Source organism: Procambarus clarkii, chromosome 66 (genome assembly GCF_040958095.1).
Source record: "Procambarus clarkii isolate CNS0578487 chromosome 66, FALCON_Pclarkii_2.0, whole genome shotgun sequence".
Taxonomy (NCBI): Eukaryota; Metazoa; Arthropoda; class Malacostraca; order Decapoda; family Cambaridae; genus Procambarus; species Procambarus clarkii.
In genome coordinates this window covers 398,249-420,083 of record NC_091215.1, presented here as the reverse complement: position 1 = coordinate 420,083, position 21,835 = coordinate 398,249, and the positions used below count along the sequence as shown (strand labels likewise).

The 21,835-nt window shown below is 36.9% G+C and overlaps 2 protein-coding genes across 2 annotated transcripts; one reads left to right on the top strand and one right to left on the bottom strand.

Annotated features, from left to right (window-relative positions):
* Positions 1 to 2,882: 2,882 nt before the first annotated feature.
* On the top strand, positions 2,883 to 8,243 carry LOC138355115 (uncharacterized). Its single transcript, XM_069309804.1, has 11 exons — positions 2,883 to 3,422; positions 3,767 to 3,871; positions 4,027 to 4,256; positions 4,462 to 4,640; positions 5,230 to 5,347; positions 5,583 to 5,674; positions 6,518 to 6,725; positions 6,859 to 7,029; positions 7,315 to 7,499; positions 7,752 to 7,987; positions 8,140 to 8,243. Exons 5-10 carry the CDS (start codon positions 5,266 to 5,268, stop codon positions 7,977 to 7,979), a joined length of 966 nt encoding a protein of 321 aa, XP_069165905.1. The 5' UTR covers positions 2,883 to 3,422; positions 3,767 to 3,871; positions 4,027 to 4,256; positions 4,462 to 4,640; positions 5,230 to 5,265; the 3' UTR covers positions 7,980 to 7,987; positions 8,140 to 8,243.
* An 8,563-nt stretch (positions 8,244 to 16,806) lies between these two features.
* Positions 16,807 to 20,668, bottom strand: LOC138355088 (uncharacterized). The gene is made up of 3 exons (XM_069309788.1): positions 20,551 to 20,668; positions 18,679 to 18,884; positions 16,807 to 17,420 (listed from the first exon to the last, which is right to left on the bottom strand). The coding sequence occupies exons 1-3, from the start codon at positions 20,651 to 20,653 to the stop codon at positions 17,382 to 17,384; spliced, it is 348 nt and encodes a 115-aa protein (XP_069165889.1). The 5' UTR covers positions 20,654 to 20,668; the 3' UTR covers positions 16,807 to 17,381.
* Between the last annotated feature and the right edge of the window lie 1,167 nt (positions 20,669 to 21,835).

Below are 21,835 nucleotides of genomic sequence, written 5' to 3'. Positions count from 1 at the left end.
ATATATATATATATATATATATATATATATATATATATAGTATAGTGCCTTTGCAATAATGTACCAATGTGTGTATTTTCATAACTCGTTTTAAATTGTTGAAAAATAAATAACTACATTGTGAATGCAAGTCAATGTTTACATGCTAAATCAGAGTTGCCAGATTCCGCTTAAAATAGCAAATTGTGCTTATTTTCAAAGCTTGAGAATTTAGCTTTAAAGTAGTTAAAAAACTACGAATTTCGCAATTTGCTATGTACTTTAGTGTACTATTTTAAAATAAGATTGGTTTTTAAGCTGCAAGTCATATGAATCTCAAAAAAAGTATATTATTAACAATCTTATCTCCATAGTTCACTAGTTTCTGTAAATCAGATCTGGTAACTGTAGGCCAAGTACTGGAAGACTCAAGACACAATGTGTTGAAGCTATTCTCTTTGAAGAAGTCATCTCGACAGGATCTTCCAGCTCCAGCTATAAAACTTCACCAAACATGGATCTACCTAGTACATCAAATGGTAAGGAATTACTAAACTGTACAAAGTTTTATGCTAGAACATTTGTTACAGAATTGTCCCTGTCAGGGACAATTCAGTCCCTATTCTATGTGTACTCCATCACATAGTGACGGAGTATGTGGGAATAATTTTGTTGACACTGTCCATTTTGTCAATTCTACAACAGCAGATAATATGAATTCCCAGAGATATTTGTAACTTGAGATACTTGGTTTGGTTTGGTTAAGTTAGGTTAGGTTAGCCTAACCCAGTAAATCCTCCCCGGCTAGAATATAAACCCCGGACAAAGTGCTCGTGAAATGCCAGGCATTTGCAAATATGAGGATGTGGTTGATTAGATTATATTCTTTTCTATATCATAGATGTTCAATATATGAAAAATATTTTAGACTTAAAAATGGACCCCTGAGGTACTCAACTTAACACATTTCTTCATATTCATTCCCATTTAGTATGACCTTTTGCTCTCTTTGTTTTAACTATTGTTTTGTGCACTTTACAATTTTTTTCATGAACCTGTAATTTCCTTGCTAGTCTTCCATGTGGTACCTTATTAAAGTCTTTAGCATAATCCATGTATACTACATCCACCGGAAACCCTTTATCTGAGTACCATGTTACCATGTCCCAAAAGTGAGGAGGTTTATAAGGTAGCATCTGTTTTTAAGAAGACCATGGTGTGTCGATTGAATAAGATTGTTCACTGAAAGATGGTAAATGATTCCCTCCCTTAGGATTTTCGCCATGAGCTTGCAGATGTGTTATACCTAGCTGATTGGACATTAGTTTTGTGCTTAACTCTTTCTGCTTTTTTTTTAAATACTGTAAGGGTGAAATTTTCATATTTCAAATCTCGGGGTACTATCCCTTGGTTCAGATATTTTGTGGAAAGTATTTTCAGCAGTATTCATAGTTCTTCTGTCAGTTTATTTTCCTTTATAATTAAGGTTTGTTTTCTTTTGTACCATAGAAAGTACCACAGAAAGGTGTTATAATGTTGTGTTAGCTTTTCTGTACAATTTTTCTTTTTTGTTTGTATAAAAGGCTATGCAATGAATTCAAATATTTACGCTACCAATCAATTTTTCAGATAGATCATCGGATTTTGACAGTATGCTGTACATACCAGATGTTCCAAAAATAACTACAGACAACAATAATGGTACTGTGTTTACTATTTTTATACTTTATATATAGGAAGACAAGTTCAATCAATGAGCATTTTAATATATCATCAAAATTTTCATACATTTCTTTCACTTTGTTACACTTGTAAAAACTTATTCTTAGCTATATTTATATAAATGTTAATACCACTGTTAAATGAACATATTGATTTGTGTCCTTATTAGTTATAGCTTATTTATGTTGACCCAGCACCTTACTAAAGGGATTACCTTAACTTGTGTCACTATCTCTCTAGGGGGCTCCAGGTAGGCAGTATAGGTAATGCCACTAACATGCATATCATTATGGGAAAGTCCATAATTTAACACATAATTATAAGTAGGAAATTTGTAGCAAATTTTAAGATTATTAATAGGTACATTGTAGCATAATTTTGCATAAGCATAATTTTCTTGTTTTGTTCTTGTACTTTTCCTTCGAACAGTATTATTTTCTCTTCAGAATTTCACCGGAGAATAGCAGTGATGACTAGAGAACATCTTGAACGTGAGTACCAGAAAGCACGTGCTGCAATGATACAAAGAAATGAGTACTTGAAGAGACTCTTAAACGTGGAGGAACCAAACTCAATAAAGGTGACAAACAAGAAACAGAAAAAAGATAACATACAGGATGTATCACACATTAATTCAAAACAAAGACCAGCTGCACCCCAATCTGATGGTAATCTTCTATTATTTTCTTAACAATATTTCTACAGCTGTTATTTGTGTACTTTCCAATAATATTTGTTGCCTATTTTTAAGTGTATGCTAGACAATTATGGAGATTAAATTACTATAACACTGAACAACTTGGTAGCATAAAGTTAGTTATAGTAATATCTTGAGATTTGTCTGAAAATATTAATACTTGTATACAATTTGCAATTATGTACCATGCTTAAATCTTCAAATGTGCCACCCAGACATTCTGCCTGCTATACTTTCACCACCACACATTCAAAATGCGGGCTATTCTACTAGTGGCAGAACGTACACTCAAAGTTATTTGGCAGCTGGTGAAGAAACTTTGGAATCATTTGATGTTGGTATGTCCCAACATCATTTGTTGGTATTTAAATGAGGGTTTATTTAATGGACACACGTCATAAATATTATGTACCAAAATTGTGCTTAATGCCTATGAAATTTTGTTTAACATATTATACTAATCATTCCTTTCACTTACAAATTTTTCTTACTAATTTGTAATCCCATATTTCAAAGTACTTGCTGCAGAACTTGAACAAATTAAAGATTCTCAGCCAAGTGTTTCTGACTGGCAAAAAAGAAGAAAAAATGCAGAGATTAATTGGGGAGAAAGCAGGGCAATGCTGTTCGATTGGACATTGTCTGAGTTGGGTGTTCCAGATAAAGGTAAATTAAATATTGCTGTGTTCATTAAGGTTATACTGTATAATAAGCATCATATGCATATTAATGACACTCTATTAATACATTTAGACTTCAGATTGTTTAAAATGTTAGGTATACAGTATTTAAAATTAGTATAAATAATTACCCCTTTTTTCATCAGGTAAAGTTTGTGTACAATGTACAAATTGTGAGGCAAGCATCAAATGTGAAGACTGTTTTGCATTTTTGTGTCACATTTGTGACCAAATGCAACATTTTCTCATGCCTTTCCACCACAGATTATATTGGAAAAATGGCTTTTATGAGCCATTAGACCCGACACAAACTGTGTGCCCTGAAGGAAATATCTTTCACTGGAGTAAGTATACGATACCTGTATAAAATCCGTACTTTGTTCCGAGATTACTTCTACTTCCCAATCCCAGTCTAGAGCTACGATTATCTTGGTATAACAAAATAAAATGAATAAATGTTTCATTTCAGTCATTACAACATTTGGAGAAGTCTTAAAGTTTAAACCTGACACTTGGTTTTATAGATTGATTTAATCGTCTGATTGTTTCTTTTCTGTGAATTTCTCAGTCATTATCTGGAGAATAATGTCAATATTTTGTACAATCAAGAAACAATGAAATATTCAGTCTGAAATTCTTTTCCATAAAACTCATTTTGTCAAACTGTCTTCCTTTTCTTTGTTACCAGAACCTGTTGTACCAGCCCAACCACCAAATTCTTGCCCCAACTGCACAGATTGCAAGTTTAAAATTTCAAGCTCCAGCAATCTCTGCATCTTCATCACTATAATGGGTAAATAAACTTTAAAATTTACCCTTTTATTTCCATTACCGGATATTCCTGAATCACAATACATTTTGAAATTTTTGTTGCTATAAATGTTAATTTTTACATCACTATTTTAGCAAGTCGCCACACCACTCAATGCACTGTATTTTAAACTACAGGAAGGTATGACCTCTATACTCCAATCTATACATGCCACTGTGGATATGAGCATCAACAACTAGGCAAGACCATGCACAAGTCTGGTTTCTATTCATCATTAGGAAAGAGCAGCACATTCTACAGCACCAGTCTGCTTGAATCATGGCACCATATAAAAAGAAATTGTCCTGGAACATCATTTCGGGCATTAGTCACTGCACTGGAATCCTTTGGTGCTTCTCGTGGGCGTGTATGTTTTGATACCGTTATTCTTAATATTTTCAGTTTTATATTTCAATACAAAAATTATCAAAATTTTGTAGTAATGTATATTCATTTATTAATAATTAGTTTTTAATTTTGTTCAAACACAAAATGGAATGTTTTTTTTGTTTATTTATCTTATGTCATAATATGCATTTTAAATGTCACCATCTAAAAAATTCTATTCCTAGATTGGACCCATTAATTATATAACTTCGAAGAGAGTGTTCTTCGAATGGCGATTCCAGCAATATGAGCTGAGAAAAATTAGAGGAGAAGCTGACAATGAGTGTCCTGCTTGTGATAAAACCCCTTTAGCAGTACATATTGATGGCAACAAGAAGCTGTATCGTTACAACAAAGTTGGGAGGTAATAAAATGTGCTTTACAGATACTTAATGTATAGTATTCTTTTGTTCTCTACACACACTATATTATAATGAATTATATTGTCTTCAAATTAATGTTCTTATAAATAAAGTATGCACATATAAATATACATTGTCATATGACATATTTTTTAACTGAGTATGTCTTTATAGTTTGCCTTTCAATTGCATCCATATCATCATTTTATTTATCTAACACCATGTAAATTTTTGTTTTATGTAAAATTTAGCAGTGCATCAGAATTCTTCATATAAAACATTTTTTGATACCCCATTACCCATTGTTTAATATTAGCCACAAGCAAAGCCATTTTTAGGAGTCCTACATGCAAAAGGACATGCTTGGTATTGTCAGGTAAATAAAAATATAACATTACATTTATGTATACTAATTAAATTTAATGTAATGTATACATTACATTAAATATAATAAGTACAGTTTGTGTAAAAAAATTTAAGATTTCTGATTGTTTAAGATTAATGATATACGTATCATTTAATATAGTAGGAGGCTTTTAATTTTTGTACAATAATTTGAATTTTTTTTTACTGTATACTTTTATGTTAAAGGTATTATATGGAGGGCGGTGGCAAGAAGGAAGTGGCATGACTTTAGGGGAAGAGGCAGAGCAAGTGTTTGCATACCTCTCACGATACAACTCTACAACTAAAAACATGCTGAAAGCTGGTATTTGTTTATATGGTTCATCTGATCAAGTTTTTTATTATTTTACCTGCCCTGTAATCAGTATAATGCGATTTGTATTCAGTATTCAATAAGTATCAACTCCCTCAAATAATCAATAAAAGAATGAAAACATATTGGTCAAACTTGAGTTGGTCTTGGTGAGTAAAGGTATGTTATGAAACTGTTATTAATCTATGCTCTTCAAGATGTTCATTGCTATAAATATTTTTCTCAGAAAGAACAGAAGAACTCACAGAGGGTGCAGTCTTTTGGAACCATCGAAAAATTGATGGACTGGCTCGTGCATTAGTTACTCGACTCAGAAAGGTACTAAAAATAATATATATTTATTTTATTTATTTGTATTTATTTTGAAACTTATTATAATGCATTTATATGTGAAAGGTATTATAATGCATTTATAGGTTAGTTATGTGTTCAGATCATGTACTACATATATTTTCCATTATAAATTAGCGACCATTTCCTTGAATTAACTGCTTGAACTTTTTCAATATATCAATAAGGTTAATTTGTATAAAGTATATAGTATTTAATTAACCTAAATGTATGATTCCGAGATATATCAAATGTGTTCACAGAGAAATCACAGTATCGTGATATATCACGGGAACTGTGATGAGGGTTTGAACCCCATGCACTGAGTGCTCTCAGATGCATGCTCTAGTTCACTACGCCACGACATGGTCAGATGAATTGCAACTTGGAGTACTACTGCACCCACAAGGATCCCAAGGCTTCCACTGAAGCCAAACCAGGTTTCACACAATTCCCCCATGAACTCGGTCTCTGTCATTCAGTAGTTCTGCCTTTGATGCCCCCATTTCAATGTCTTTCTCCATGTATTGATATATCACAATAATATGAATTCTATGTGTATTGAAAGGGCCATCAGAGGTAAAACTACTGGAGGACACAGACCAAGTACATGGGAAACTGCATGCACAACCGCCCATGGAATGGGTATGGGGGTGCATAATTAACAAAAATTGAATTGTGGGTTCATTAGTACCCTAGGTTGCAATTCTTTTGACCATGTTGTGGCGCATTCAACTACAGCAAGCATCTGGGAATGCCAAGCCCATAGGTTCGAACCACTCATCATGGTTAATGTGATTTGTTCATTAAATTTATTATATTTTCAAATAGGCCAGAGAGACGGAAATAACAGTTTCAAATGAGATCGACAAACTTGATGTTCAAAAGTCATTGATTCAAGAATGGCGATCTGACCTACAAATGATTTGTAAGGAGTTAGAGTTAAACACTGGAACAACCTCGAAGAACATAAAATATTCTATCGAGGCAGTTGCAGACTCTATCAGGCATCGCAAAAATCTGATTGCCACTGATGCAGGTAGGCTTACTATTTCTTTGTTAACTCTGAAGCAATTTCTATTTAGCTCTTGTCTATAATTTCTATGTAGGTAAATGATGAGGAAATTTTTTTAACAACTTTAAAACTTTCAGCCAAAAAACTTTATTTGCAGCATCCAGTAAAATGCGCTCTTCCCTCCGGCACAGAAATGAGTGTGATAGGAAAAAGCTTCAAGGCTTCATAAAAATCTACAATAGTGAAAACTCTGAAATTCTCAGTGAAAAGGATGCAATAGAAGGTATCCTGCCATGGCACAATTTATTGCCTCATCATAGCCAAAATGGTATGTAACTACATCTCATTTTATCAGGGGTTACAATTCGGCCTTATCAAGATAACTAACATTTAGCATGCATAATGGATAAGCTTTACTTATTTTTGAAGTAAAATATCATCACTACTGTTTGTAAAATAGGTGCAGTATCATAATCCGTAGGTTTTTATCAGGTTGATACTGCACAATAAACTATGTATAGTATGTATAATGCAAGTACCTAAACTGTAATTACAGTACATTAAATTGAGTTGTAGTTTACTTGCAGTAAATATAAATTTCCTCTTTTATTAGTGTCCCTTGCTCAAAAAAAGAAGGCAGTAGAAGATGTGGAGCTTCAGAAGAGATCCAGAGAAGAGCAACAACACACTGTTCAAGAAATGCTGCATTATCTCGCATATTACAAGAATAAGAGAGAGATTTTAACCGAACATACTGAAGAGTTGTTATGTGGAATTTTTCCTTCATATCTAAGCAAGGTAAGCTAACAGCCTAAATGTGTGTTGCAATTCAGTTCTTCATAAACATTTATCCAGCAGAATTTTATACTTGTCTTGCTATTTACAACTTTGACAGGTAGACAATTCCATGGTTTTCATATACTGTACTGGTGTGTTTTACATATATTTGAACTTTTACCGAAAACTTTATTTATTTATTCTAATTTCTTTAGTATTTTCAGGGAAATTTGTAAATGTCTTAAACCCCATTAAATAGTCTATATATTACAGGATCCTAACAAGTACACTATTGAAGAGAAGCACCTATCAACCAAAAATAAGAGTGGAATCTTGGCTCTTTTGAAGCAAGGGCAAAAGATGTGTTCTGACAAGCTGAGTGATGCAAAGCGTTTATTTGGATACCAGGAAGAGGATGTTGATGTTTCCGAGCCCTACCTGGAGCTTTGTGACAGTGAAGATGATGATGATGAAGATGAAGATTTACTACTAAACTCATGATACAAAAGTTAAGTATAATAAATTTTACCTGATTTCTCTTGCTAATTTCTCTTACTTAATTTCTCTAATTTCTAATTATCCTAGCCCTAAGATTACTACTGGCCTCCATTGCCTTGCCTGCACTTTGTTTCCCCCTTAACCATATCACTCATTCTTACAGGTGTGAGACAGAGAGGTACAAGATCATCCAAGAGGAACAACACCTGAAGCACCCAACATTTGGGTGTTTTAATTAATAAAAACGCCCTTCATGGCTTCACTCATCCTGGCTGGTTTAATTAAAAAAACCTAACCTAAACCTAATATATATACCTCTAGAGTCAAGGGAGTTAAGTTTTAGGCTGCACAATGAAACTGCTATTGACAATTTTATAACTGCTGCTGATAATGTCTGTCCTGTGACTTTTTTGTAAGCATAACCAAAAGGCTTAACAATCCCTTGCTTACAAAGGGAATACTTAAACCCATTAATAAAAAACATGACCTTGAGAAGAAGTATAGGTTAGGAATTGTCTCCAAAGAATTCTCATGCTCTTCAACAGGTCACTTGAACTCCAAACCTTTCCAGTTATCCTAAAAAAAGCGAGTTACCCCTGTACACAAATGTGGTGATCTCACAGATGTTAACAATTACAGACCTATATCAATCCTGCCTAACTTGTCAACATTTTTTGAAAAACTAATCTACAAGCAGTTTTACTCTTATCTAGCCAAACACCATATACTTAGTACTAGGCTGTACAAGAATATAACAACTCTTGTATATATCTCAAAAAAAAAAAAAAAAAAAAAAAAGCACAAGACGAAGCTTGAAAAAGTTTAGTGGTATGCAAATAGGCTAGTCCCAGGACTAAGAGGCATGAGTTACGAGGACAGGCTGCGAGAAATGCAATTGATAGGGTACATAAAGATAAACTGTTTAACACGGGTGGTAGGCGAACAAGGGGACACAGGTGGAAACTTAGTACCCAAATGAACCACTAGGATGTTAGAAAGAACTTTTTCAGTGTCAGAGTAGTTAATAGATGGAATGCATTAGGCAGTGATGTGGTGGAGGCTGACTCCATACACAGTTTCAAATGCAGATATGATAGAGCCCAGTAGGCTCAGGAATCTGTACATCAGTTGATTGCCAGTTGAGAGGTGGGACCAAAGAGCCAGAGCTCAACCCCCCGCAACCACAACTAGGTGAGTATACACACACACACACACACACACACGTATACACACACACACACAGACACAAACATACACACACTAATGCCTCTATTCACCTTGCAGTAAATAGGAACCTGAAAGTCAGGAAGCTGCTAAAGGCTGCATCTTGGGGATGTGTGAGTGTGTTAGATAAAAATATATGTTGTTTAGATATGATGGAGGAAAAGAGGCCGAGAGTCGGTACATTAGACAACCGACGCTTAGAAAGGCGGGGTCCAAGAGCTAACAGCTAAATCTTGGAAATAATAAATTAAAATATTTAATACACCCACATACATGTTTCACATTATTTTGGCTGAGGGCTGATGGCCCCGTCGACGGGGCAGGAAGTCGGTGGTTGATCAAAGGCCTCCCACATCCTCCACATACCTGAGGATTATTCCGGCTTAATTTTAAACGGAAGTAATGTCTTGGCATTTACGGCTTCAGCGGGTGGGTGGGTCCGTGGGTTTATTACACTGTGAGTGAAAACAATCGCCTATTCTCTATTTTATATTGCGGCTTGTAGAGCTAGAAGCTGTTGCCTCTTGTGTGCGTTGCACAAGGGGATTAATATCTGGATTAATAGCTTTCAATATTTCCAGTATTTTTTAAGGTAACGCTTAAATACCGAAGATACTGCTATTGGACACCGCTTAATTGACAATGTCTCAACAACGCAGGCTAAAGATGTGCGTGGCTCCTGCTATTGCAATGATGCTCATTTGTTTTTCAATGATGGGCCTTAGTTGCCCCCTCTCTAACTTACCGTTCTAAATACCCCTTCTCCATCTTCCGCAAACATTTCCCCTCATACATCTCCCCCCTTTCCTCCTGTCCCCCTTGTCCATCTTTGTCCCCCTGTCCATCTTTGTCCCCTGTCCCTCACTTTGTCCCCTTGCCCACATTTTCTGTCCTCTGTCCCAGATCCCTTTCCCCCTCTCTGTCCCCCTGTCCCCCCTTTCCATCTCTCTGTCCCCCTGTCCCTCTCTATCCCATTGTCCCTGTCTCTGTCCCCCCTGTCTCTCTCTGTCCCCCTGTTCTTCTCTGTCCTCCTGTTCCTCTCTCTGTCCCCCTGTCACTCTCTGTCCCCCTGTTCCTCTATGTCCCCCTGTCCATCTCTCTGTCCCCTGTACCTCTCTGTCCCCCTGCCCACTCTTTCTGTCCGCTGTCCATCATCTGTCCCCCTCCCTTTCCTCCAGTCCCCCTATCCATCTCTGTCCCCTTGTCCCTGTCTCTCCTCTGTCCCCTCTCTCTTGGTCTCCTGCCCCCTCTCCTCCCTCTGTCCCCCGGTCCCCCTCTCTGACCCTGTCCCTCTGTCTCTGTCTCTGTCCATGTCTCCCTCCCTGTCCCACTGCTCCCCCTCTGTTCCCCCGTCCCTCCTCTGGCCCTGTCCGTCTGTCCCTGTCCCTCTGTCTCTGCCTCTCCTCGTTTCTGACATTCTCTGTGTCAGCCTATCTCTCTGTCTCTTTCCTCGCTCTATCTCTGTCATTCTCTCACTGACTTTGCATATCCTTATCTATACGTCTCTGTGTCTAACATTCTCTCCCTGACTCTGTCTATATCTATTTCTCTGTCTCGATCTTCATCTCTTTCTCTCTCTCTCTCTCTCTCTCTCTCTCTCTCTCTCTCTCTCTCTCTCTCTCTCTCTCTCTAGTTAGTACATACATACATACATACATAAGATATAAAACAGTGGAGGATTCCCAGGTAGAACAATCAACCACAATGCCCATTACCCCTTTACCCTGATGTCCTTAACTACACAACTATACAAGAGTCATTAACACGTGTAATGGCTGATCCCCCATCTTTCATTTTATCAGCTTAGTTCCTTTATTATGCCCCAATTACTCATCCCTTGAGCGGTAGTTAAACTGAACCCAAATTTAAAAAAAGTTCCTTGCTAAGCAAGCTACAGTCTTGATAAGTCAGATATATTGTTTGTTAACACATTTCTCAACAATGAACAGTCAGTTTTATCAAGCTAACATATCCTAACACAACGAGTGAGAGTATTAACTGGTATAATTATTTTATTAGACCAGTATATATTATTAGATTATACTGGTATAATTATATATATATATATATATATATATATATATATATATATATATATATATATATATATATATATATATATATATATATATATATATATATATATATGTATGTATGTATGTATGTATGAGTGTGTGTGTACATGTGTATACAACATTAATAATTTTGTAACTAGCGTCAAACATTGTTATTTGCTTAGCTAAACGAACTAGAGGGTTCCGGTCCTGAACCGATTATGTGCCTCTGTAATCCTTTACACCACGGCCCACGGGATGGGTATGGGGTGCATAATAAAGAAAGCAATAGAAGAAATTGAAATTGCATAATACGGTTATTGACATTCAATAATAGTAAGATAAAGCAATGAGGACCAAATGGGAGACCAGTGATCAGTGTCTTGTATTCCCTGCAATACCTCAAATCCTACGTACCTCACTGACAGGCTCCAGTATGTTTCTGTGAATAATTCAATTTCTCCCACCCTACCCATCAACATTGGTGTTCCTCAGGGCAGCATACTTGGCATACTTGGGTATCCTTTGGAGGTGCTTATCCAGTTCTCACTTGAACACTATGAGGGGATTGCCAGTTATGCCATGCAGTTATGCAATGTATGAATCTATCTATAAGTCCACCAATCTTTGTAAAAATTTCTTGTATGGATGTACCTTACCTAAATAAACATTTATTTATTTATTATTTATATTTAGGATTCATCAACTGCCAAAGATATTCACATGTCAGTATAATTCTGGCGAGAGAGAGGTTTGGGAAAAGCCGTTATACCAACTAGTCAGCAATAAGGGTGATATTTGTGGGGCACAGGCACACTCGGCCTGGCCCATTAACCCCCAACTGACACTATAACTACTAGCTACTAGGTACATGAACATAATTACATAATTTACGTACATAATTTAAGGTACATAATTACTAGGTACATGAGGACTGGCCATTGTACTATATAGACCTGAAAAAGTGTAACTTAGCGACAACAAGAAAATATTGAATCACAAGACCAACGACGACCATTCCCTTACCCTGCCATAAACACTGAAATTTGACACCCTACCTCTGGAGCCACCCTGACCACAGGTCCACCAACTACATTTCCCTCCCTCCAACTCTGCCTCCACTTACATTGTACACCACGCAAGTGTGGACTAGTGTGTAAATCTTACTGATACCACACTTAACCTTTATTCTTTCTCAATGTGTTGTATAAAAGGATCTGATTATACCGTTTCATTTCTAACTCCTTTTCTTGGAAGAATGCCACATATGATCGTACACACACACTAGGTCTGTATAGGGTATAGGCAAGGTCTGACAAGGTATACTAGGTGAGTACTAGTTGAGTACTTACACACAAGATATTCTAGGTGAGACTAGGTGAGTATACACACACACGCAACATATACTAAGTTAGTACACCCAGAAACAAGATATACTAGGTGAATACACACATACAAGGTATACTAGGTGAGTACTAGTTGAGAACTTACACACAAGATATTCTAGGTGAGACTAGGTGAGTATACACACACACACGCAACATATACTAAGTTAGTACACCCAGAAACAAGATATACTAGGTGAATACACACATACAAGGTATACTAGGTGAGTACTAGTTGAGAACTTACACACAAGATATTCTAGGTGAGACTAGGTGAGTATACACACACACACGCAACATATACTAGGTTAGTACACCCAGAAACAAGATATACTAGGTGAATACACACATACAAGGTATACTAGGTGAGTACTAGTTGAGAACTTACACACAAGATATTCTAGGTGAGACTAGGTGAGTATACACACACACACGCAACATATACTAGGTTAGTACACCCAGAAACAAGATATACTAGGTGAATACACACATACAAGGTATACTAGGTGAGTACTAGTTGAGAACTTACACACAAGATATTCTAGGTGAGACTAGGTGAGTATACACACACACACGCAACATATACTAGGTTAGTACACCCAGAAACAAGATATACTAGGTGAATACACACATACAAGGTATACTAGGTGAGTACTAGTTGAGAACTTACACACAAGATATTCTAGGTGAGTATACACACACACACGCAACATATACTAGGTTAGTACACCCAGAAACAAGATATACTAGGTGAATACCCTAACACCAACCTCCTACAGTACACAACACCAACCTCCCACAGTACACCTCCCACAGGTAACCCCAGCACCAACCTCCCACAGTACACAACACCAACCTCCCACAGTACACATCCCACAGGTAACCCCAGCACCAACCTCCCACAGTACACAACACCAACCTCCCACAGTACACAACACCAACCTCCCACAGGTAACCCCAACACCAACCTCCCACAGTACACCTCCCACAGGTAACCCCAGCACCAACCTCCCACAGTAACCCCAACACCAACCTCCCACAGTACACAACACCAACCTCCCACAGTACACATCCCACAGGTAACCCCAGCACCAACCTCCCACAGTACACCTCCCACAGGTAACCCCAACACCAACCTCCCACAGTACACCTCCTACAGGTAACCCCAACACCAACCTCACACAGTACACCTCCCACAGTAACCCCAGCACCAACCTCCCACAGTAACCCCAACACCAACCTCCCACAGTACACAACACCAACCTCCCACAGTACACATCCCACAGGTAACCCCAGCACCAACCTCCCACAGTACACCTCCCACAGGTAACCCCAACACCAACCTCCCACAGTACACAACACCAACCTCCCACAGTACACCTCCCACAGGTAACCCCAGCACCAACCTCCCACAGTACACAACACCAACCTCCCACAGTACACATCCCACAGGTAACCCCAGCACCAACCTCCCACAGTACACAACACCAACCTCCCACAGTACACCTCCCACAGGTAACCCCAGCACCAACCTCCCACAGTACACCTCCTACAGGTAACCCCAACACCAACCTCACACAGTACACCTCCCACAGTAACCCCAGCACCAACCTCCCACAGGTACAAAATGAAGCCATGAGAATTATCTTAGGATGCCCAAGAAATGCTATGATTGAGAAAATCAGGATGGAGTTGAATCTGCAGAGTATTGGGGATAGAATTGCAGAGATAAATGTAGCTTCTGCCATTAGATTAATGAGAGGTGGGGGAGCTAATGAATTGGTCCTCTCAGTTCAAAAGGTGGGAAGTACTGAACAATGTATGATGAAGAAAAGAGCATATATGAATACCTTATGTTCTAATGTTATTAAGTATGATGTTATTTCAGAGTGTATTGCTGTGCCCAAGAGAAAATTTACACCACCATGGGAGGATTGTAATGTAGATGTAGTAATTACTCCCTTGCAAAAGAAAAAAAGTATGTATGAAATAGGAGAGCTGAGGGCAACATATGATTGTATAATTAGAAAATTGCCTACAGAAAACACTCTACTACATGTATATTGTGATGGGTCAGTAGCTAGGGATGGGAAGGCAGGATGTATATTGTGATGGGTCAGTAGCTAGGGATGGGAAGGCAGGATGTATATGTTCTTAACATTCTGAAACCTATATTGTTTGCTGATGATACTACACTCATCTACTCCAACCCCAACCCACATACACTAAATACTGTAATGTTGTTAATAATGAACTAAAAAAAGTCCACTTATGGATGTCAACCAACAAACTAACACTTAACATAGAAAAGACCTACTACATCTTATTTGGAAGCAAATCTACAAATGCAATTCAGCTTCAGATGACAATGTAAACATTAGCAATAACAATGATGGAAAGTTTCTTGGTCTATTCTTAGACAAGAGACTCAACTTCAGTACCCACATACAATACATAACTAAGAAAGTCTCTAAAACAGTTGGTATACTCTCCAAAATCAGATATTATGTACCTAACCCTGCTCTCATCTCTCTATATTATACACTAATCTATCCCTATCTCAACTATGGTATCTGTGCATGGGGTTCAACCACTGCAAACCACTGCAAACCACCTCAAGTCCATCATCACCCAGCAAAAATCTGCTATCAGAATAATATCAAATTCTGCTTTCAGACAACACACAGCCCCCTTGTTTAACTCCCTAAACATGCTAAACATAATCTCACTCCATAAATTCTCTTGTGTCAACTACATTTACAAAACCCTGTTCTTAAATGCAAATCCTGCTCTGAAACTCTTCCTGGACAGATGTAATAGGACCCATTATCACCACACCAGAAATAAATATCTCTTTGATATCCCCAGAGTTAAACTTGTATAAATAAATAAATAAATAAATAAATATGTTTATTCAGGTAAGGTACATACATACAAGTAATGTTACATTAATGGATCGATATATAGATAGAGCTAGTACATACAATGCCTAAAGCCACTATTACGCAACGCGTTTCGGGCAGGAAAAACATTAATATCTAGAACTTAATACTAATTGAGCATAAAGAATAAAATGTGTTGAGAACAAATACAAATAAAGATAAAAAAAAGAGGGAACATGACTGAAAAAGCAGCACAAATACAATAGGTTGACAAACAGTGTTGATTAAAAAAAAAAAAAAAATAACAGACATGGGTTGACAATAGAGGGGTAAGGTAGGTTAGTGAATTTATTAGGTAGTGTTTAGTTTTTATCTTAAACTGGTTGAGAGAGGTACAGTCTTTAACATGGTTGGGAAGATCATTCCACATTCTGGGTCCCTTGATTTGTAGAGCATTTCTAGTTTGATTAAGTCGTATTCTTGGAATATCAAAACTGTATTTTTTTCTGGTGTGGTGCTCATGGGTTCTGTTACAACCTTCAATGAAGCTTTTGAGCTTATATGTATGTATTTGTAATGTATGTATGTAAACAATGTATTTATTATCATTTATCAATTCTGATAGAAATTACCTACTTAAAATTATCTGTTAGATTAAGGACCTGCCTGAAACGCTGCGCATACTAGTGGCTTTACAAGATTGTAAATACTGTACTATTCAATGTATTCTCACAACCCCAATGTACCTACTTGTATATATATAAATAAAATAAAATAAAATATTGTGATGGGTCAGTAGCTAGGGATGGGAAGGCAGGATGCAGTATGCCAAACTGAATTCGTGCGCCCCTTGAGGGACTTGAAGTAGAGGGATAGGGATCACAGGATAAGTATGGGTTGCACAAACTACTGGTAACAGGATGAGTATGGGTTGCACAATTAATTACTACAAAGTGGTTGAGTATGGGGTGCACGTAAATGAAGACTCCCAAGAAGCAAATCAGAGATCAGCCCAAGCTTCATCTTGAGGCAAAGCTCAATGCCTTAAGCCATATTGATGCTCTGTCCACAGAGCATTCTCTCTCTCAAATCATAATAGTACACTAATGGTTCCCTACACCACCCCTCAGGTGCAGCTGCAGCAGGCTTGGGTGACATGATGACTATGGGGTGCACAATAAACTAACACTCACAGAATGAGTATGGGCTGCACAATAAGCTACCTCTCACAAGATTAGTAATAAAGAAACATTAATTTTTTGGGTAGGGTGACTGAAACTCATCCTGGGGTAAAAATGTTTATTTAAATTTATTATAGTTAAATGAATTTAGTAAATTATTCCATATATTGTATTATAAGTGAATTGACACTAAACTATAAATGATACTAATAAGGTTTTAAAAATGAAAAACAGTAAAAATCCTTCATGTAAGATATGGAAGTTGAAAAGTAAATTAACTGTAAACTAAATTATAAACTGTAGACATAATATAAAGTATTATAAGTAAAATACCTATAAACTACCAAATAATGTGTAAGGAACCATTTCTATTGTTTGTCCTTTTTTACCTGTTTCCTCAGGTATTTTAAAATTCCCATTCCGTTGTTACTACACTGTTTTCCTGGTGTAGTTACCTGTGGTTCAAATTTTACTACTTGTACTTCTTGCTGTTTCTGAAGGATTGCTAATGGTAGCCCTTGTTGCACCGGCGGAACTTTTTGTAAATGTTCCACCTGCGGAACTTTTTGTAATTGTTGAATTTCTTGCACCTGCGGTACTTTTTGGACTTTATGCACCTGCTGCACTTGTAGCTCGTCAGGATTTTTTTCCAGGGCATTATCGCTATCACCTTCTGATCCTAATGTAAGTTTATCTGCATCAAGCTTCCTTGTGCGTGCTGGAATAAAAAATAAAAATAAAAAATAAAAAATTTTGAAATGGAAGATCCTGTGTAACAAATTTAATCAGTTACTATGATCGAGCCGCAGAAATTTTACAGGAAAGATATGGTTGGGTTGACTGCATCTATCTGGACCTAAAAGAGGCATTCAATAGAATTCCACATAAGAGTTTGTTCTGGAAACTGGAACATATTGGAGGGGTGACAGGTAAGCTTCTAACATGGATTAAAAAATTTCAAACTGATAGAAAAATGAGGGCAGTAATCAGAGGCAATGTATTGGACTGGAGAAATGTCACGAGTGGAGTACCACAGGGTTTAGTTCTGGCATTCATGGATAAATAATAAATAAATTGTTCATGATTTTTTTAGACAAAAGCTAGAATATGCAGCAGTTGTATGGTGCCCATATCTTAAGAAGTACATGTACAAACTTGAAATGATACAAAGACGTCATGGGTGTCATAGGGGCACCAGCACACTGGTTTGCTAAAGGGCCCTTAATGCTGTCGAGACCTTATGGGCCCTTGGACCCATTACGTTAAGACCAGAAATAAATATCTTTGATATCCCCAGAGTCAAAGTTATTCTGTGTAAATACTCTATGCAAATAAAGGGACCTTGTCTATGGAACTAACTTGCTAACAAATTTAAAAACTGTCCAACTTCTGCCATTTTAAAAAATAAAACCAAAAAGTACCTAAATTTTTTCTTGATAGTTTCCTAACTAGTGTATTAAACTCGCACTGTATCTTATGAAATCCAATGCCAGAATATATGTGCCTAAACCATACAACTTTTCCATTGTAATCATTGCTATCACCTTATATCATGATTGTTATATTGAATGCATATCTTACTATATTATACCTTGAAATATTCCTCAAATTATGCTACAATTTATATGTTGATAACCCTCAAATTTTACTTTAATGTACATAGTAATCTTTGTGATACTTTCTTACAATGTACCAGCCAATTTTTTCCATTTAAGCTTTAAATTGCCTATTTAAAATTATCTGTTAGATTAAGGACCTGCCCAAAACACTATGTGTGCTAGTGGCTTTACAAGAATGTAAAAACATCAATTCTATGTACTCTCATAATCCCAGTGTGCTATCTTGTATATAAATAAATAAACAAATAGTATGTAAGTACTGTACAGCATTATTCATGTTGATTCTATACCTTATCAAGCAAGTTCAGCATAAGAAGAATACAAATGAATACAACAGATGTAGACAAACTTCAATACCTGATTTTCAATCCTTCGTAGAACCCGGCTTGCTGTATTTCGTTCTAAAGCCTTCTTGCCTTTAAGTAGAAAACGGGCTTCCTCTTCTTTCTTCATTAATTCTCTACTGTTTCGGAAGTCACACTGGCAGAACTTGCAAACATTGCTTCGGACATGCACACATTGTTTGCAGTTTGTGCATCTCCTCAAGAATTTTCCCTGAAGACCTGAAGGAAATAGTTTCTAATAAAATACTTATATTCAAATGACCTATGCTGCAAAAATTATAAGTTAAATTGTTGTTAAAATGTACTACAGTAATTAAATATATTATTTAAATTATGAAATAATCTACATTAACACTAGTGAGAGCAATGTTAAAAATTTTAGGACTGCATCTGGAAATAACTTTAATTTTGGATGTGATTAACCATGCTGTAATTCGTATAACAAAACTGAGAGGAGTTGAATCCAACAGCCTGATTGACCAGGCTGTTAATTTCAAGCGAATACTATATTATTGGAAGAAAAAAAAATTATATATATATATATATATATATATATATATATATATATATATATATATATATATATATGTCGTACCTAATAGCCAGAACGCACTTCTCAGCCTACTATGCAAGGCCCGATTTGCCTAATACGCCAAGTTTTCATGAACTAATTGTTTTTCGACGACCTAACCTACCTAACCTAACCTAACCTAACTTTTTCGGCTACCTAACCTAACCTAACCTATAAAGATAGGCTAGGTTAGGTTAGGTAGGGTTGGTTAGGTTCTGTCATATATCTACGTTAATTTTAACTCCAATAAAAAAAAAATGACCTCATACATAATGAAGTGGGTAGCTTTATCATTTCATAAGAAAAAAATTAGAGAAAATATATTAATTCAGGAAAACTTGGCTCATTAGGCAAATCGGGCCTTGCATAGTAGGCTGAGAAGTGCGTTCTGGCTACTAGGTACGACATATATATATATATATATATATATATATATATATATATATATATATATATATATATATATATATATATATAATCAATATTGTAACTTTTTTTGTGTAATGACGTTTTCAAATAAAGTTAGATAAATATACACACATACCAAAAGAATAAGGGTGGTAGGAGAAGAAAATATGAAAGTGTTCAGTGAGGATCCACAAGGTCTTCTCTGAGTACTCTTTATTTTCTTCTCCGAGGCTATGGGTCCCTACACTTGCACCAGAGGTGGTACCCCTCATATATATATATATATATATATATATATATATATATATATATATATATATATATATATATATATATATATATATATATATATATATATATATATGTCGTACCTAGTAGCCCGAACGCACTTCTCAGCCTACTATGCAAGGCCCGATTTGCCTAATAAGCCAAGTTTTTATGAATTAATTGTTTTTCGACTACCTAACCTACCTAAGCTAACCTAACCTAACTTTTTCGGCTACCTAACCTAACCTAACCTATAAAGATAGGTTAGGTTAGGTTAGGTAGGGTTGGTTAGGTTCGGCCATATATCTACGTTAATTTTAACTCCAATAAAAAAAATTGACCTCATACATAATGAAATGGGTAGCTTAATCATTTCATCAGAAAACAAATTAGAGAAAATATACTGTCAGGAAAACTTGGCTTATTATGCAAATCGGGCCTTGCATAGTAAGCCGAGTACGACGTTCTGGCTACTAGGTACAACATATATATATATATATATATATATACATACATACATACATACATACATACATACATACATACATACATACATACATACATACACACATACATATATATATATATATATATATGACAGTGTCAGATTCAGTTTACTACAGTTTAGTAATTTCTTACCATTTGATGTACTAGGTAGATCCATGTTTGGTGAAGTTTTATAGCTGGAGCTGGAAGATCCTGTCGAGATGACTTCTTCAAAGAGAATAGCTTCAACACACATTGTGTCTTGAGTCTACCAGTACTTGGCCTACAGTTACCAGATCTGATTTACAGAAACTAGTGAACTATGGAGATAAGATTGTTAATAATATACTTTTTTTGAGATTCATATGACTTGCAGCTTAAAAACCAACCTTATTTTAAAATAGTACACTAAAGTACATAGCAAATTGCGAAATTCGTAGTTTTTTAACTACTTTAAAGCTAAATTCTCAAGCTTTGAAAATAAGCACAATTTGCTATTTTAAGCGGAATCTGGCAACTCTGATTTAGCATGTAAACATTGACTTGCATTCACAATGTAGTTATTTATTTTTCAACAATTTAAAACGAGTTATGAAAATACACACATTGGTACATTATTGCAAAGGCACTATACTATATATATATATATATATAAATTGTTGCAAGTCGAGCAACAAATATTTTACATTGAACAACAAATGAGATTGGAAAAGCAGTATTGCCAAAATAGACCCCAGACACACCCTGTGGGTAGTAATGGACCCCCATACCGACCCTATGAGGGGTAGTGGACCCCATAATAACACTATGGGCGATAGTGGACACTATACAAACACTATGGGCGGTAGTTGACTTCATAGAGACCCTGTGGGCGGTAAGGGACCCCCTATCGACCCTGTGGGCGGCAGTGGACCCCCTATCGATCCTGTGGGCGGCAGTGGACCCCCTACCGACCCTGTGGGCGGCAGTGGACCCCTACCGAACGTGTGGGCGGCAGTGGACCCCCTACCGACCCTGTGGGCGGCAGTGGACCCCCTATCGATCCTGTGGGCGGTAGTGGACCCCCCCCATATCGACCCTGTGGGCGGCAGTGGACCCCCTATCGATCCTGTGGGCGGCAGTGGACCCCCTACCGACCCAGTGGGTGGCAGTGGACCCCCTGCCGACCCTGTGGGCGGTAGTGGACCCCTACCGACCCTGTGGACGGTAGTTGACTTCATAGCGACCCAGTGGGCGGTAGTGGACCCCATACCGACCCTGTGGGTGGCGGTGGACTCCATACCGACTCTGTGGGCGGCAGTGAACCCTATATACTAATCCTGTGGGCGATACTGTACCCTATAGTCATCCTGTGGGGGCAATGGATGCCATACATATCCAGTGGGTGTTATTGTACCCCATACTTATTCTGTGGGTGGTTGGAGCCCCATACCCATCC